The sequence below is a fragment of the Zalophus californianus genome, chromosome 14 (assembly GCF_009762305.2).
Source record: "Zalophus californianus isolate mZalCal1 chromosome 14, mZalCal1.pri.v2, whole genome shotgun sequence".
NCBI lineage: Eukaryota > Metazoa > Chordata > Mammalia > Carnivora > Otariidae > Zalophus > Zalophus californianus.
In genome coordinates, this window is record NC_045608.1 from 41,321,345 (window position 1) to 41,341,089 (window position 19,745).

General features: G+C 40.3%; 2 protein-coding genes and 1 pseudogene across 2 annotated transcripts; 1 reads left to right on the forward strand and 2 right to left on the reverse strand.

Moving 5' to 3' along the window:
• The first annotated feature begins 108 nt into the window (after positions 1 to 108).
• Positions 109 to 866, forward strand: LOC113913156 (annotated as a pseudogene).
• Positions 867 to 2,745: 1,879 nt separating this feature from the next.
• Positions 2,746 to 3,269, reverse strand: LOC113912766 (40S ribosomal protein S25-like). The gene has a single exon (XM_035723933.1). It carries the CDS (start codon positions 3,180 to 3,182, stop codon positions 2,805 to 2,807), a length of 378 nt encoding a protein of 125 aa, XP_035579826.1. The 5' UTR covers positions 3,183 to 3,269; the 3' UTR covers positions 2,746 to 2,804.
• Positions 3,270 to 7,421: 4,152 nt separating this feature from the next.
• Positions 7,422 to 7,673, reverse strand: LOC113912357 (UPF0184 protein C9orf16-like). The gene has a single exon (XM_035723867.1). The coding sequence runs from the start codon at positions 7,671 to 7,673 to the stop codon at positions 7,422 to 7,424; it is 252 nt and encodes an 83-aa protein (XP_035579760.1).
• Positions 7,674 to 19,745: the final 12,072 nt, after the last annotated feature.

Consider the following 19,745-nt stretch of genomic DNA (forward strand, 5'->3'; position numbering starts at 1 on the left):
CATGGCCCTCCTCCTGGGATGTGGGCCACATAATGTGAAATGCCACAAACCCAGACTAGACCTGCTGGAGGCAGTGAGGAATATAATTCTTCACCTCCACAATTAAAAATGGCCTCCAATAAAGCTACATTGCAAAAATATGGGAAAGAAACAGATGGAAAGAGTAAGAGTTGAAGAGCCTGAAGTTGAAGAGCCTGAAGATTTGGTGGTGGAAAAAGCACTGTACCAATGTGTAGAGAACGGGAAGGTGAAGTACTTCCTTAAATGGAAGAGATTTACAAACTCTGACAATACTTGAAAACCTGAAGAAAATTTAGATCATCCAGAGTTAATCGAACTATTTCTTAATTCTGAAAAAGTTGTTAAAGAAAAAGATAGGACAAAAAGAAAGTATTTATCTGACAGTGAATCTGATGACAGCAAATCAAAGAAGAAAAGAGATGCTGCTGACAAACCAAGACACTTTGCCAGTGGTCTTTGTCCTGAACATATAGTGTCACAGACAGCAGCGGAGAGTTCATCTTTCTCATGAAACAGAGAGATGCAGATGAGACAGACTTGGTGCTGGCAAAAGAGGCAAACATGAAGTGTCCTCAAATTGTAATTGCCTTTTTTTTAAAGATTTTATTTATTTATTTGACAGAGAGAGACACAGCGAGAGAGGGAACACAAGCAGGGGGAGTGGGAGAGGGAGAAGCAGGCTTCCCGCCCAGCAGGGAGCCCGATGCAGGGCTCGATCCCAGGACCCCGGGACCATGACCTGAGCGGAAGGCAGATGCTTAACGACTGAGCCACCCAGGCGCCCCGTAATTGCTTTTTATAAAGAGAGAGAAACTTTGCATTCTTGTCCGGAAGATGCTCAATAATCATTCATATTCATATATATATGTATGGGTCTTGGTTCTATGACTCATTCGTGTGAATAACTATATTCTAATGAAAATCAGATTTAATCTGTTTATTTTGAATAGTATCAAAGGAATTGCTGGGTTGTTTTTGTTTCTTGCATCAATAGCATTGGTTACTTTGGACAAATAAAAGCTTACTGTAGTTGCTTCATTTATCAAAAAAGAACATATGATACCATGGTAGATTATTCTCTCTCTCTCATTAAAGAGCAGTTTTTCTAAATGTTAGAAAAAATTTCCATAGTCATAACTCAATCAGAACTTATGTTTAACCAATAATGACTAAGGACCATTCTGGGTTTTTGTTTGTTTATTTATACAAGTGTAAATGGTTGTTGTTGGGTTTTTCCTTTTTTACATTCACCAAAACAAAAATGTCATTTCACAATCATGGGTAAGTCCATATTGTTTCTGGGATGCCATCTTTCTGAGAAAAGCAAGAAATAGATTGCCTCAAGGGAAATGGAAAATTTTCCTGAAGCCATAAAACTTCAAGCAAGTAGATGATTCTACAAATAATTGGACAATTTAAATAAAAACTATTTTAATTGGAGAATTTAAAGTAGACTTATCACAATTCCTATCTATATCTATAATTATATTAGTACAACAGTTTATTTGCAAAACTCCCTGAAGGAAAAATTTTACCACTCCCAATAACCTTCCCACTCAGAGGAGAAGACTAAACAAATGATGTGTTTTAATAAGCCAAACAAGGCTTGGTTAAATGGGCATTCAAAGTTCCCCCTAGAGAACCATTCCTTTACGAAAGATTGAAATCCTTGTGCTATACTGACTAAAAGACCAGGATTTGTGGAAACCAATCTGATGATTAGAAATGTTGCTGTTTCGGACCTGCTAGCATAAATGAGCAAACAAACTTTTGTAATTTCAACTATTGATTTGTGTGTTTTTTCTTTACCCAACCCATTCCTTACCTGCAGCCTCAGTCTTTTCAATGTTTGTGTTACTGGTTCAGCAGAAGTCTGGAGAAATGGTAACTTTATAGTAATCAGAATGTTATCCAACTGTGTATTGATTGCTTACTTCATTGTAAATATTGTTGAGCAGTGGTCAGTAGATAGTTTTCATTTTAAAAAATTTAGTGGCTTCAAACAGAAGCCGTGTGTTTGCTCATGATTCTGAAATTTGGGCTGAGCTTCGCTGGGCAGTTCTGCTGGCCTCACTTGAGATCACATACACTGCAGCAGTCCCCTGGCAGCTTGCGTGGGGCTGAATGGTCCATGACGGTCTCATTCACATAGCTGGCAGCTGAGCCTATTTAGAAGTGAAGCTCTGTTCTCCCCTGTTAGGCATCTCTAATAGGATAGCTTAGTTTTCTTACTTGGCTGTCCCAGAATCTCAAAAGAAAAGGTTCTAATGTGCAAGTGCCTACCAAAGCTCTGCTTGCATTACGTTTGCTGATGTCATTGGTCAAAGCTAGTCACATAGCCGAACTCCTGAGTGGCCCCTCACAATAGAGGGAAGCTTGTGGAAATCCCTGCTGATTTGGTGGTTGGTGCTGTTATCTGTGTACTGTGATGAGACCAGTTTGGTAATATATTATAGATCAAGGATAGTTGCCAGAAAGAAGGGGGGGGGGTGGAAATACCGGCTTGTTAGGATTTGTGGATGAAGATAAATTCTCCTCAAATAAAAATACCTAGAAAATAAAGAGCAAGGGGGATGTGGGGATGGGGTAACTGGGTGATGGACATTAAGAAGGGCACATGATGTATTGAGCACTGGATATTATATAAGACGGATGTATCACTGAACTCTACCTCTGAAACTAATAATACACTATATGTTAATTGAATTTAAATTTTATTTTTTATTTTTTTTTTGATTTAATAAAGTTTTATTTTCCAAAATGTACAGTTGGTGGGATCTTGTTCATGCATCTTCACCAGCAGCTGGGGCATCTCCACCCTTGGTGTTTCTGGTGTAAATTACTTGAGCTCTGTGCTTTGAAACCAGTTTAATAAGTCCTTTACTAAGGAGCTCCTGAAGGGCTGCCCTGGCCAGGGAACCTCGAATCTTCAGTCTCTCAGAGACAACAGCTGGAGTTATAAGCTTATAGTTGGGAACTTCCTTACAGAGTTTGTCATATGTCGCTTTGTCAAACAAGACCAGATTATTGAGCTTGTCCCGAACTTTGCCTTTGGACCACTTCTTCTTTTTCGCCTTGCCCCCAGATTTGTTCACTGGGTCTTTGTCTTTCTTGGACGATTTTCCGGCATCTTTCTTCTTCTTGTCATCCTTGGGCGGCATAGCGAAGCCGGGAGAGCAGCGTCCACCCCTGCAGCCTCGCTAAGATGTCGGACAAAAAGGAAGCACGGCTCCCCGACCGGCCCAGAAACCTCCACCCCTGAATTTAAATTTTAAAAAAAAGAAGGAAAATAAAGAGCAAGGAAAGTGAGTTTTTGATACTCCTATCTTCCAAAAAATTTTTTAGAGAGCGAGAGCACTCATGAGTGCAGGGGGGTGGTGGGAGGTGCAGAGGGAGAGGGAGAGAATCTTAAGCAGTCTCCACACCCAGCTTGGAGCCTGATAGGGGCTCGATCTCATCACCCTGAGATCATGACCTGAGCCAAAATCAAGAGTTGGACGCTTAACCAACTGAGTCACCTAGGCACCCCTAGGTGACTTAAAAATAAACATTTTTTTTAAGTACATTTCTTTCAGGAAAGGTAAGGACAATGTTAGTGATCTGAGTTCAGACTTTCCTAGCTAAAAACACTGTAATAATACAGTTTATGATTCTAAGCCCCAATCTACCAGATGGGTAGAGAACATCTTGGGTTTCCTTCTGTTACCAGTTTTAACAAGTTCTAAGTTCTGAGTAGTGGAGAGAGAAGCTCATCCTTGTCAACATGGCCTCTTTAGATCTGGTGGCTTCCTGTTGCTTTTGTGCCACCTGGGACATGGGAATCACTTACAAGGCTTCTCTTGATCCCATCTGCTCAGATGCACTATATAGCTACTTAGGGGAGTTGGGAGTACCATCTCTTCTTACCAGCCCAGAGGGAATCTCTTTTTTAATTTTAATCCATCTTTCTTCAAAGTACTTTATCAATGCCTATAAGTCTTTCATTCATTTTTATCCCCTCTCCAAAACACTTTGCTTTCTTCTAAGAGCTTAGTTTTTGGGGCACCTGTCAGTCAGTTAAGCGTCTGCCTTGGGCTCAGGTCATAATCCCAGGGTCCTCGAATCGAGCCCCGCATCGGGCTCCCTGCTCAGCGGGAAGCCTGCTTCTCCCTCTCCCTCTCCGCCTGCTTGTGTTCCCTCTCTTGCTGTGTCTCTCTCTGTCAAATAAATAAATGAAATCTTAAAAAAAAAAAAAAAGAGCTTAGGTTTTTAGGGGGGAAAAAGTTCCCAGGAGGAAAGTGTCTTTTCTGCTCTGTACCTTGTTTCAATGATCTATCGCTGTATATCCAATTACCTTAAAACCTATTGGCTTAAAACAATAATCTTTTCCTTTATTTGTTCATGATTTGGCAATTTTGGCAGGGCTTGGTGGAACCAGATTTCTCTGTTCCTGGTGCTATCAGCTTGGGCAGTTCTTAGAGGAGTCACTTGCAGGATGCCTTACTCATGTAGCTGGTAAGTTGGTGCTGGCTGTTGGCTGAGAGCTCCGCTGGGGTTGTTGGCCAGCACCCTCAGATCTCTTCTTCAACCCTTCCTTTTGGCTTGGTTGGGATTCTCACAACGGTGGGCTCAGGGTAGTCAGACTAGTGGCTGACTCCCCCTAGAGCACGAACGTGGAAGCTTGCAGAACTTCGTAAGGTTTAGGACTGCAACAGCGTTACTTCTGCCATACTCTATTGGTTAAAGCAGGTCAGAGGGCCATCCTAAATTAAAGGGAAGGGACTATACCACAGGCAAGAATATGGGAGAAATGGAGCTTTGGCGCCACCAAAGTAATAGTCTGTGACAAAGTTCTCCTGGGGCAAGAAAGCACACAGCCTGCTATTTTTTGAACGGGGGTAGGGAGTTGGTGGAGTTGGTTAAGGGAAAATCAAAGAAGGAAAAAACATGTTAAAATATGTTAATATCTCAGAATATATCTCTAGCCATATCAGTCTTTGCCAACTTTCTCCTGACACATTAGCTTTAATTTCCACGTCACATAAAGAACTAACCTTGAATGAGACACCTTAAAGTTTTTAAATTTACTGTTTGATTGTGTTTTGGTAGTAAAACACTGATTATTTTTTCCTTCAAGACATCCATGTTGTTGACCAGGACCACAGGGTGGGCTCTGCTGGTGTGAGGAGGACACCATGGCTAGAGAGGTTTTAAGACTGGAAGAATGTATCCAGCAGAAAAAGATATGTCTCTGAAGAAGCAAAGAAAGGCCCCAGGCATTGCACTGCAGTGTTTTAGAAACCCAGGATTCATGTCTGAAGCTGAATGAACCTTCTCAGACCCTGCCCAGAGGAGAAGAGTATCAGGATAAGTTAGCAGCTGAAGAAAGAACCAGTAGTGAAGAAGAAAGGTACAAGAAGACAAGCAGCCTTGGGAGGGCTCCAGTGAATGAGGACTCAGATTTGGAAAGACTCATTCATTCATTCATTCATTCAGTCCTCAAGGATTTATCACTGCTCCTTCCATCATGTTTAGGGAGGAAACAGACATGTTTTGCATATCCTCAGTACAGTTATGGGCTTTACATAACTATCTTATTTAATCGTCACACCAACCTTTACCTTAATCATTTTATAGATTAAGAACCTGAAATTCAAAAGATGTTAGTAAATATGCCCAAAACTCATACCCGGACTGGTGCAAAAGCTCTGCTACTTGTTCTTTACCTGGGGGAGATGGGGGAGCTATGTCACCAGTAGGAAATTCCCCATCTCTATCAGCAGTATCAGTCAGCTTTTGTTGCTGTAACAAACATTCCAAAACTATCAATGATTTTTTGGGAGGATAACACTTTTTTTATTGATGTATAATTAACATACAGTGTTATATTAGTTTCAGGTGTACAATATAATAATTCTACAGTTCTATACATTTCTCAGTGCTCCTCAGGATAAGTGTACTCTTCATCCCCTTCACCTGTTTCTTCCATCTCCACACCCATCTGTTGCAACAGGCAGTTTGTTCTCTGTATTTGAGTTTGGTTTTTCTTTGTCTCTTTTTTCTTTGTTTATTTGTTTTGTTTTTTTATATTCCACATATGAGTGAAATCATATGGTATTTGTCTTTCTCAGTCTGACTCATTTCACTTAGCATTAAATTCTCTAGGTCCATCCATGTTGTTCCAAATGGCAAGATTTCATTTTTTTTTTATGGCTGAATAATATGCCATTATGTGTGTGTGTGTACGTACATGCATACATACCACATCTTTATTCATCTATCAATGGACACTTAGGTTACAGAACTCGGGAAAATGTTTACTTACCAGATTACAGGTTTATCATAAAAGAATATAATTCAGGAAGAGTTGGATGGAAGAGAGGCCTAGTGCAGGGACATGGAGCTTCCATGCTCTCTCTGGGCTCTCCACTATTCCAGAACTTCTGTGTGTTCACCAACCCAGAAGCTCTCCAAACCCTATCCCTTTGGGGTTTTGTGGGGGCTTCATTATATAGGCATGATTGATTAAATCATTGGCCAATGGTGACCGATTCAACCTCTAGCTCCTCTCCCTTCCTAGGAGGTGGGCTGGTGAAGTGGGTGGGACTGAAAGGTCCTCCCCTCCTGGTTGTTTCCACTGGCAATGAACTCCCATCCTTAAGGGCTTTCTAAAAATCTAAAAATCCAACCCCCCTGAAAAATTTAAAAAAAATATGAAATAAAAATAAAATAAAATAAAAAATAAAAAAAATAAAAATCTAAAAATCTCATTAACTCACATGTAGTTGAAAGGGGATTGTTAAGAATAACAAGACACCTTTATCACTCTTATCACTTAAGAAATTCCAAGGATTTTAAAGCTATGTGTCAGGAACAGCAAGACCAAATATTCATTTCATATTATAAGTCACAGTTATCACATACACATTTATATATTCTTCCGCAACTATTATTTTTGCTCAAATGTTTGTGAGATTCATTCATGTTGATGCATGTAGCTGTAGTTCATTCTTTTTTTTACTGCTATATGGTATTTCTTGATATAAATATACCCCTATATTATTCTATCAATGGACATTTAATTATTTATTTATTATTAGTAGTAGTATTAATTTTTGGTGTTGGAGACCCATTTAATGTGGACACTCAAGGCCTGGGCAGAGTGGGGAGTGCCCAGGAATTGGGCAGGCAGGCAAGGTGGGTGGGTTGCGTGCCCAGACCTGACCCCTGAGGGGATGCCAGGTGGTGGGGGCTGACCCAGGCACACGAAGGGGAGTACCAGAAGGGGGGCCCAGGCAGGCAAACCAACCAAGATACCTGTAGGTCAGCCCTTGAGAAGGTATCTAAGCCAGGTGATGCGTGCCCAGGCCAGAGCCTAGCCCTGAGAGGCAGGTTTCTGTCTGCTTGGGGGCTCCCACAGCCTAGCGGCTAGCATCGCTCGAAGCTTCACCCAGCTGCTGCTGACACTCAAGACCTGTCTGCCAGCTGGATTCAAGCAGCTCCTGGAGGAGGGTATGTAGGTGGTCATTCTTCTCCTCTAGGTAGTCCAGACAGGAGCTGATCTGGTCCAACATGGAGCCAATGGTAGTATACTCTGCTTCCCTGGAGCTGTCATCATCGCCTTCCATTCCCACCTCCACAGGCATGCCCAGGTCCCCAATGGGGCCCGACATTGCGACCTCCAGAGCCGCTGGGGCCACACAAGATAGAATTCGGTGACCGTCGTACCACCAGCTGGTGCCGGGCAGAAGATGGGTTCAATGGACATTTTTAAAAAAGATTTTATTTATTTATTGAGAGAGAGAGAGAGTGAGAGAGCACAAGCAAGGGGAGCAGCAGAGGGAGCAGAAGAAGCAGGCTCCCCACTGAGCAGGGAGCCCTGGGGGCAGGGGGAGTCTCAATCTTAGGACCCCCAGGATCATGACCTGAGCAGAAGGCAGATGCTTAACTGACTGAGCCACCCAGGCGCCCCTCAATGGATATTTTAATTATTTCCAGGATTTGGGTTTCTTATTTGTTTTTGCTTTTCAAAGAAATCAGGCTTCTGTGAATATTTGTGTGTTATATTCCGGTGTTCTTATGCAATGGATATATTTTGTAGGATATATATCAAGTGTCATGGAGTCCGTGTACTTATAAATTTAACAGATAATGCCTTTTTTTTTTCAGTACTATAGAAGAGTTCCTGCCATTTCATTTCCTTGTCATGTCAAACCCTCCTTAGGAGGGTTTTTTACTTTAAAAATTTTTTGTCAATCTGGTGAATGTGAAATAGTGTATCATTGTGGTTGTAATCTGCGTTCCCCTCCTTATAAATGAGGCTGAACATCTTTCCATATGTGTATTCCCTAATTGTGTTTCCTCTTCTGTGAAATGCCTCTTCATGTGGTGCACCCATTTTTCTATGGGTTTGAGTTTTCCCATTGATTTTTAGGAGTACTTTATATATAGTGGCTACTAAACCTTGGTTGGTTATATGTCTTATTAACATCTTTCCTCTGTTTGTGGCTTGTATTTTCCCTTCTTTGGGAGGTCTTTTAATGAACAGTAGTACCTGATCTTAATATGATTGAATTTATTAATCATTTTCATTATGGTTAGTGCTTTCTGGTCTCCTTTTAAAAATTCCTCTACTTCCAATGCTTTCTCAAATTTTATGCTTAAAGATTAAATATTTTCCATTAAAAGTTTTTTTCTTTAATTTGTATGGAGTTGATTTGTATCATACTGACAAAGGAACCAATGTCATTCTTTTTTAATGAATAATTGAGCATCATTTATTTAACAGTCAGCCTATCTTTTCCCTGCTATGTCCTATGTAACTGAATGCATGCTTCTGTTCCCAGGTTTTCTAGCGTGTTGTATTGGTTATTTTTTTTCTGAATGCATGCTTCTGTTCCCAGGTTTTCTAGCGTGTTGTATTGGTTATTTTTTTTTTCTGAATGCATGCTTCTGTTCCCAGGTTTTCTAGCATGTTGTATTGGTTATTTTTTTTCCCATTCGGGTAATATTGCACTGCCTTAATAATCTAGCTTTATTGTGTTTTGATATACTATAGAGCAAACTACCTCAACTTATTCTTCTTCAGGGGTGTCATGTAGTTGGTTTTTAAGTATCACTGCAAGAGTGATGATTTCTTCTTCTTTTTGCTTAGTGTTTTCTCACATAAGAGACACTTGAGGAACGCCTGGGTGGCTCAGCCTGTTAAGCATCTGTTTTCCACTCAGGTCATGATCCCAGGATCCTGGGTCAAGTCCTGCATCGGGCTCCCTGCTCAGCGGGGAGTCTGCTTCTCCCTCTCCCTCTGCCTGCCGCTCCCCCTCCTTGTGCACCTACTTGCTCTCTCTCAAATAAATAAATAAAATCTCTCTTTTTTTAAAGAGACACTTGAAATTGTAGACAACTGCCATTTCTACAGTAGCAAAACCCATAGTTTATTAAGTACAGTATAAGCTTTTAAAATTGACTGGTATTACTTACTTTAAAATTTAATGAGTACAGTATAAGCTTTTTAAAGTTACTTTAAAATTTAATGAGTACAGTATAAGCTTTTACAATTGACTGGTATTACTTACTGCAAAAGACTTAGTTGTGCTTGGAAAGCTGTTATCTGCCTCCACATCAAGCTCATTATGTGATTCCCCCAAATCCTTTTTCATATTGTTCTTAACTACCCTGTGCATTCTGATTCAGTTAGAACATAAATAGACAAGGCTACTTAACAACACAGAAGGAAAAAATTTTCTAATCACTCACTGCCTTATACACATTTTTTTCCTTCCTGGATTTTCATGATTTTTACCTAACTGAACTAAATGGAAAAACTTGATTCTATTTGCATATAAACACGCATGTGGCAAACTTTTTAAGAGGAATAAAATTGGAAACTTTCTCCCTCAAATGCTAAAAGTACAATTGACCCTCTGGACTAGAATGATGTATCACTTTATCCTGTGATTTTTCCGTCCTCTCATACCCCAAATTGAGAAACACACTTATCAGCAGTCAGAAGCAAGAGAAAAATCATATATTTGTGAGTGGCATAATAAGATCTATCCTAAAAACATGACTCTGACAACAGTGTGAAGGAAAGATGACATTTTGTGTGGACACTGTTTCGTACATTTTGTACAGTAAGTAGGGTACCTTATAGTACCTTATTTAGAAGATGAATAAAGTGATAATTAAAGATCTATTATCATTCATTCATTCATCAAATATTTATTGTGTGTCAACTAGATGTTGAGGATACAAATCAATTTCCTGTCTTCCTGGTGCTCATATTCAATAGGGGGAGGCAGAAACAATTTAACAATGAAATATATAGAATGTCAGATGGTGATTAATGTGCTATAGAGAGAAATTTAAAAGGATGGAAGTCCTGGGGGCCAGAGGGTCACAATTTTATATAATGGTCAGAGAACATTTTCTGATAAGGTGATATTTGAGAAGAAAGCTGAAGGAAATAGAGGAGCAAGTTGTAAAGATCAATGAGACAAATGTTCCTGGCAGAGGGAAAAACAAGTGCAAAGATCCTGAGTTTCGAACACGGCTGGCATTGTGATAGAGTAATAGAGGGTGAGAATAATAATAATAGAGAGATGAATGGGGGAGAGAAAGACTAATGGAAAGGGCCTTGTGGGTCCCAATGATAATTTTGGCATTCACCCTGAACAAAAGGGAAAGTACTGGAGAACTTTGAACAAAGGAATGATATGGTCTGGCATATTTTTTTAAGTCAAAGGTTTTAAAGATTTTTATTTATTTGAGAGAGAGAGAGCATGAGTGGGGGTAGAGAGGCAGAGGGAGAAGCAAACTCCCCCCTCAGCAGGGAGACTGGCCTGGGGCTCGATCCCAGGACCCGGAGATCATGACCTGAGCTGAAGGCAGACGCTCAACCATCTGAGCCACCCAGGTGCCCCTTGACATATTTTTTAAGAGAACTCTGACTGCTATGTTGAAGATAGACTGTAAGAGGCTGAATGACTGGAGGCTGAGTCAGTAATCCAGGCAAGAGATAATAAGGGCTTGATCTAGGCTGGTAGTGGTGGAGCGGAGGTGCAGTGGTCAGATTCTGATATATTCTGAAGGTGAAGCTGACAGATTTGCCAGTGGATTGGATGTGGAGTATGGGGGAAAAGAGAGGAGTCAAGGCAATCTCTAAAATTTGTGGCTCCCTGGGAAGGATAGTGCATACTTGTGTATTTTTGGCTCCTCAGCCTCTCAATCTCCTCCTATGTTTGGAGGATTCCCATCATATAAATGTAGGTGCCAGACAGAGCACATCTCTGACTGAAAGTGTGACTGTAGATTCCAGAAACTCCTTGTTCTAGTCTCCCAGGCCTCTGCGATGCACTCATGTGACCAATCAGACATTAATGGGGCAGCGACCACAGCACCCACCTAGTGGAGGCAACAGACGCACCCTTAGCCCAGGGTAGAGTGTGTCCACTGTGCAAGGAACAGCTAGCAGTGGGGTCCTCATGGAAGCAGTTCTTGAGTCTCCTTATGCTTTTGGCTATGTAGCTCTCAAGTCGGGTGTGCCAACCTCCCAAGAAATCCACAAGCTACATAGATTCCTAGTCAAAAATATTGTATATGCTTTTACAAGAGCCAGAGATCATTTTTTTTCCTTGTAGCTAAAAACCACGATTGATACGTTGCAGATTGATATTCTTACCATGAATGTTGTCATAATAATAACTGCCATTATTGAATAACTGAGGCACTTATTTCAATTGATTCTGTTGGATAGATATTATTTCTATACTGAGACATAAAGGAAAATCACTTGCCCAAGGTCATATGGCTAGTAATTGACAAAGCTGGGACTCAAATCCAAATTTATTTGACTCTGAAGCCTAAACACTTATACACTATGGATAAGTTCATTTGGGATTCATATGATATTGTGAACTGAACCATTTTTTCCATTAATTCTGTTCCCTATGTTACCTCTACATATATTCACACCAAGTATCAAGTTTTCTTGAAATCCTCTAAAACTGTGCTAAAGTGCTACGGTATGTCATTGTTTTGAAAACTTATACACTGATAAGAATCATAAATCTCATTCAAAATAAGTTCTAATATTTGTCAGTATTGTTTAAAGTTTAGGCAAAATTGGTTGTTTTTCCTGAAAGTTTCAGTTTTAATAAACCTTGTTTTGATCAACTAGAAGTTGGAGGCAAAGTGCTGTATTGGCAAACACATCAAGCTTTTTTTCAGATCACATCTGAAGACATTAGACATTAGAGTTCCATTAAGACATTAGAGTTCCACAGCAGACATTTAGGCACCATGGCAGATTCAAAAGTACGCACTTATTGTGCTCTTTTCAGTACATTAGATAAAACATCTGTATTCACCTAAAATACAAGGGTTTGAATATTTGAAATTCACAGCTTCAGAAAAATGTTGCTTACCCATAAGAGGTGTGGCTAACCGAGAAGAAATGAAACTAATGATCAGAAAAGAAACTGTGGTTTGTGAGCCTCTGAGAAGTCTCAGAGGAGAAGCATATGTTTATTTGTACAGCATTAAAGAGTCGGCATGGTGGTGAGGACAAGAGAAGTGAGCTATGAGCTAGCCTCCATCTAGCTATGCAACTGAGGACAATTCAACAAGTACTGGGTGTAAGGTTAATGAGTCAGATTAATAAAACAGGCACAGAAAAATAAATAACTGGGATGCCTTATTAGAAGTATTCATTTATTTGTTAATCCATTCGGCACTTGCTGCCAATCCTAAACCTATTGTGTGCCAAGCACTAGGGATTCAAAGATGAATAAAAAGGCATCCCCCATCCCAAACGCAGGGTATAAGGATCAGACTCACGGTGGTGCTGACATTCCATTCCCTCCCTCCAATAGACTCCTTTCCCTTTTCTGTGCCCACCCCCAACAGCTCTGTCCTCTACCAACCACCTCCCCACACCCTTAGTTTAAATAACAAGGCTCAGGCGCCTGTGTGGCTCAGTTGGTTAAGCGACTGCCTTCAGCTCAGGTCATGATCCTGGAGTCCTGGGATCGAGTCCTGCATCGGGCTCCCTGCTCAGCGGGGAGTCTGCTTCTCCCTCTGACCCTCTTCCCTCTCATGCTCTCTATCTCTCATTCTCTCTCTCTCAGATAAATAAAATCTTAAAAAATAATAATTATAAAATAAATAAATAAATAACAAGGCACACTTTAGATTTTATTCCCCCCAAGTAAGACTTTTGTGCCCTGGACTGCTTATCCCCTCGACACGCTCCAGGACAGAATGATCTTTAGAAACCTCAAACTCTGAAAATGTGATTGTGTCTCCCACTCCGTAAGTGAAATAAAAGTACAAACAATACAAAATTATAAAATGAGTAAAACTATATATAGTTAATCTGCTCTTCTAGATAATCTAAACCTTGGAAAATCTAATGCAATTTGTCATCTTTTCTCCAGGAGAGGAGGAGAACATATCTGAGCACATATCAACCTTTGCATACACATTATTGGGGTTTGTCAATTTTCTGAAGTCCCACATGGTCCCCAGATGATTCTAAAATATTATTTATGCCTGAACTAAGAAAAAGGGTTAGTTCCTAAAGACCCTCGATTCAACTTAAAGGTTTTGTACTGTGTCAGGACGACAATAGGAGTAAGGAACTATTGAAGGTTTTTAATGTAGGATAAGGTACACTTAGATTTGTACTTTAGAAAGTTCTCTCTGACTGTAGTATGAAGAATGCATCACAAGTGCTTAAACTAATAACTTGTTGGAGGCTGTTATGGGAACCCAAGTGAGAGATTATTAATGGCTAAAGGGTGCTGATTTCTTCCTGGGGTGATAAAAATATCTAAGGTTAGACTGTGGTTGCACAACTCTGTGACTATACATACAACTATTGAACTGTACACATTAAATGGGTGAATTTTATGTGTCTGTGAATTATATCTCAGTAAAGATGGTTTCAAATAGATTAAAATATAAAAACTCCCATACCTAAATAAATAAATGAATAAATAAATAAAGAGGTCTTGGTTGTATTATGGACTAGTATGAAAGACTTTTCGGATGTAAGAGAAGGGAGTCAGAGAGAGGTAGGAGTCATGAATGACTATTAGGTTTTGGGTTTAGGCCACTGGCTGGATAATGATGCTTTTATTGAGATGGGGAGAAATAGAAATGATCTTAGTACAATGGAAGGGATTCTGGAGGGCCCAATAGAAAGGGCTGGAAGGGCGCACCAAAGGAATACTGAGGAGACTGTCACATTTAGGAAAGGAAGGACAAACTTTACTCATCATCAGTGCAAAAGTGTCACACTTTCTGAGGAAGCTGGAAAGACTTGCTCACCAAATTCAAAACACACTTAAAGGGAAAGAAAGGTAAAATTATCAAGGGTGCCAACTTCACATTAGCCTGTTCATAGTGGGGGGAAAAAAAAACCCAACTTTTTTTTTTTTTTTAGAGAATCCAGGTTTGCAGGAAATTTCCCAGGGTTTATTATTCTGGAGACCAGAACAAGTCAGGATGACTGTACTATTTTCAGTGTATCTAACAACACTAAATGGTTTAATTTTGCTTCTAACTATAGTGTATGATATGCTTAATCATTCTGGAAGCAGTATGGAGTGTGAGTTTTGCTTTTATAGATTAGTAATGACTTAACTCATGCAGAGGGAAGGGAAGGAGGCAGGAAGGATGGGACTGACAGTGTGTAAGCATATGGTAGGTTGGGCTTGGCAGGTAAGTGAGACAGCGAGAAAGAATTAAAGGAGGAAGTATTCACTGTTTCTGAGGCTGCTATCAGTCCTGTGTGAGCACTTGGGTACCTCAGAGGCCCCGTGAGGCCACACAACAGCCAGATCATTAGCTTCCAACCTTTGATTCTGGCTCCAAATAAAATGTTGGTGAATCACTGGAGTACTTGGAGAAGATAGAACCGAACACCCAAGGGAGATCCTATTCAAATGGTTGCAGAAAGATATTGCCTGACTCAAAGAAAACCACCTTTGTAAGGATTTAACAACAGCCCAACTTGGAAGTTTCAGGCTTCATCTGGTGGCAAATCGAAGATAAGGTATTTACAAGCTTCTCTAGAAAGAAAGAGTCAAAGTCTACAGGAAATTACCATCTCCAGCAACAACAAACTAAAGTCTTCTCAATTGGCAATAGACGGTGAATTTACACACAAGCTCTATAAAAAAGCTAGATAGTGAAGCTCCAATCTTCCACATGGGAATCTCTTTATGTTTTCACCACCAGTTCCCTCTTTAAAATTCTATCACTGTCATGAACACAGATCTTCTCCTTAATTGCGGGCAGCACAGCTGAGATCCTGCTGCGGTGATCAGACTTTAGTATGCATAAGAAAAAAGAAACCTGTACAGGGTGTTTAAGATACAGATTCCTAGGTTCCATGCCTAGGAATGGAACCTAGAAAGATATTTTAAATGAGTCAAGTATAGGCATACCTTATCTCATCATGCTTCACTTTATTGCATTTCACAGATACTATATTTTTTGTTTGGCTTTTTTTGTCTGTTTTGTTTTGTTTTGTTTTGTTTTAACAAATTGAAGGTTTGTGGCCTCCCTACATAGAACAAGTCTGTTGATGCCATTTTTCCAACAGCATTTGTTCACTTTGTGTCTCTGTGTCACATTTAGGTAATTCTTGCAGTATTTCAAACTTTTTCATTATTATCATATTCATTATGGTGATCTGTGATGAGTGATCTTTGATGTTACTATTGTAATTACTTTGGGGCACCATGAACTGTGCACATGTAAAATCACAAACTTAGTGACAAATGCTGTGTGTGTGTGTGTGTGTGTGTGTGTGTGTGTGTCCTGACTGCTACACCCACGAGCGTTCCCTGTCTCCTTCCCTTTCCTTGGGCCTTCTTATTCCCCAAGACAGAGCAATATTAAAATTAGGCCAATTTATTACCCTACAATGGCTTCTGAGTGTTCAAGGGAAAGGAACAGTCTCGCATCTCTCCCTTGAAATCATAGGCTAGAAACAAGCTTAGTGAGGAAGGCATGTTGAAAGATGAGAGAGACCAAAAGCTAAGGCCTCTTGCACCATTTAGCCATGTTATGAGTGCAAAGCAAAAAGTTCTTGAAGGAATTTAAAAGCACTAACCCAGTGAACACGTGAGTGATAAGAAAGCTAAATAGTCTTATTGCTGAGATGGAGAAAATTTGAGTGGTCTGGCTAGAGGATCAAACCACCCACATCATTCCCTTAAGCCAAAGTCTAATCCAGAGAAAGGCCCTGACTCTCTTCAATTCCGTGAAGGCTGAGAGAGGTGAGGAAGCTTCAGGAGAAAAGTCTGAAGCTAGCAGAGGGTGGATCATGAAGTTTAAGGAAGAAATAGTCTCCATAATATCAAAGTGCAAGGTGAAGTAGCAAGTACTGTTGGAGAAGCTGCAGCCAGTGATCCAGAAGCTCTAGCTAAGGTCATTACTGAAGGTGGCTACACTGAACAACAGATTTTCAGTGTAGACAATACACTTCTAGTGGAAGAAGATGCCATCTAGGACTTTCACAGTTAGAGAGGAGAAGTCAATGCCTGGTTTCAAAGCTCCAAATGACAGGCTGACTCTCTTGTTAGGGGCTACTGCAGTGGTGACTTTAAGTTGAAGTCAATGCTCATTTACCATTCTGAAAATTCTCGGGGTCTTAAGAATCATGCTAAATTAGGGCACCTGGTGGCTCAGTTGGTTAAGTGTCTGACTTTTTTTTTAAGATTTTATTTATTATTTATTTGACAGAGAGAGACACAGAGAGAGAGGGATCACAAGCAGGGGTAGTGGGAGAGGGAGAAGCAGGCTTCCCGCCCAGCAGGGAGCCCGATGCGGGGCTCAATCCCAGGACCATGACCTGAGCCAAAGGCAGACGCTTAACGACTGAGCCACCCAGGCGCCCAAGCGTCTGACTTTTGATTTCAGCTTGGGTAATGATCTCAGGGTGCTGGAATCAAGCCCTGTGTCAGGCTCTGCGCTCAGCAAGGAGACTGCTTGAGAATTTTCTCCCTCTCCCTTTGCCTCTCCCCCTGCTCATGCTCTCTCTCTTTCTCTAAAATAAATAAATAAATCTTAAAAAAAAAGAATTGTGCTAAATTTACTATGTGTTTGCTCTATAAGTAGAGCAACAAAGCCTAGATGACAGCACATCTGTTTACAACACAGCTTACTGAATCTTTTAAACCCATTGTTGAGACCCACTGCTCAGAAAAAGATTCCTTTCAAAATAGTACTTACTAATAATGCACCTGGTGACCCAAGAGCTCTGATGGAGATGTACAGTTAGATGTATGTTGTTTTCATGCCTGCTCACACAAAATCCATTTGGCAGCTCATGGATCAAGGAGTAATTTTGATTCAAGTCTTATTATTGAAGAAATACATTTTGTAGGGCTATAGCTTCCACAACAGTGATTCCTCTGATGGATCTGGGCACAAAGTCAATGGAAAGTCTTCTGGAAAAGAGTCACTCTTCTAGATGCCATTAAGAACATTTGTGATTCATGGGAAGAGGTCAAAATATCAACATTACCTGGAGTGTGGAAGAAGTTGATTCCAACTCTAAGGGATGACTTTGAGGGCTTCCAGACTTCAGTGGAGGAAGCCACTGCAGTTGTGGTGGGAATAACAAGAGAACCAGAATTAGAAGTGGAGCCTGAAGATGTGATCAAACTGCTGCAAGCTCATGATAAAGCTTCAGTGGATGAGGGGTTGCTTCTCATGGACGAACAAAGAAAGTGGTTCCTTCAGGTGGAAACTACTCCTGGTGACGATGCTGTGAACATTGTTGAAATGACAACAGAGGACTTAGAACATTCCATAAGCTGAGTTGGTAGAGCAGCGACAGGGTTTGAGAGGATTGACTCCAATTTAGAAAGAAGTTCTATTGTGGGTGAAATGCTATCAAACAGCATTCATGCTACAGAGAAATCATTCATAAAAGGAAGAGTTAGTTAATGTGGCAAACTTCATTGTTGTCTTATTTTAAGAAATTGCCTTAGCTACCTCAACCTTCAGTAACCACCACCCTAATGAGTCAATAGCCATAAACACAGAGGCAAGACCCTCCACCTGCAAAAAGAATATGACTCACTGAAAGCTCAGGTAATGATTAGCTTTAATTTTTAGCAATAAAGTATTTTTAAATTAAGACATGTACCTTGTTTCTAGATATAATGCTATTGTACACTTAATCAACTACAGTATAGTGTAAACATAACTTTTATAGGCACTGGGAAACCAAAACATTCATTTGACCTGCTTTAATGCAATAGTCACTTTATTGTGGTGACTGGAACAGAATCCACAATATCTCTGAGGTGTGCCCCTACTGTATGGGACTAGGAATTTTTATTTTTAACAACTTCCAGGTGATTCTAGTGGAGGTAGTCCAAATACCACATTTCGAGAAAGACTGGACCAAAGGGGACAAAAGGGTGATGAATATAGAAAAGAATATGTAGTCTGATTTACAAAATAACTGTTGAATCATTTGCAGCTTATATCCCCTGCCTTCAGATGGGCAGAGGTGGTCTTCCCCTAACAATCAGTAGTCTCTCAAACATGCTACCTTATTTCCAATATAGTTCCCAAACAAAATGCAGAGAGAAAGAAGTTTCCCCATGGACTAAGTTTCCATTTCCTATCTAGGTTTCACTTTCTTTAAGATTTTATTTATTTATTTGACAGAGAGAGACACAGCGAGAGAGGGAACAGAAGCAGGGGGAGTGGGAGAGGAGGAAGCAGGCTCCCCGCTGAGCAGGGAGCCCAATGGAGGGCTTGATCCCAGGACCCTGGGATCATGACCGCAGCCGAAGGCAGACACTTAATGCTTAACGCTTAACGACTGAGCCACCCAGGTGCCCCTCTAGGTTTCACTTTCTTGAAAGAGAAGCTTTTCCCTGAAAACTGGATACTACTCATCTTCCCTTATAAAGTAGCTGGACTGTCATAAAGGTGGGAGTCAGCATCCCTACCAGAGATACACAAGTAGCTCATTTACTTTTACATAACCACATAAATTATGAAAAACAAGGACAACTTGTATTTTTCACGTTCCTCATCTTTATAAAACATCTTTATTTTTTAGTTCTAAATGGTCTCATCAGTAATTTAGTTCATATTGACCTCAACCAAGCTTAGGCCTATTCCTCTTCACAGACCCTCCTTCAGCATGAGGTGAACATCCCTCCTATAATTAATTGCCTCCCTGCTGTCTAATGGGATTTAGCTCCTAATGCTTCTGGAATGTGATCTAGAAAAGAAATACTCTCCAAAGGAAACAATAAATTTGCAAAGATAAAATTGCCTAAGTCAGGCTGGATACATTGCACAAGGAGAAACAAGCATCCCCATTCCGCATCACACATGGATGAAATGTGGACTTTTTAAAGAAAGTTAGTTGGAACAAAATATGTGCAAACACTCTCAATGTTCATGTTTTTGTTCTTCAGCTTTAGAGTAGATGTTTCCTGCTTCTACAGCTGTTGGGTGTGTCCCTCCTCCTGTTCCTGTGATCTAAACCTAAAAAAAGGCTTCTCAAAAAAGAAGAAAGAAGTTGAGTAGAGTTACAAGTACACACACACACACACACACACACACGCGCGCGCGCGCACACACACACAGTGTGTATTAATATTTTACAGGGTCCCATGAACATTTCAGATTTTTAGATTCACAGTAAACCAACCCTTCCCGTTTTAGAGAATATTTTTGCCTAACATTACAAAACTAAATCT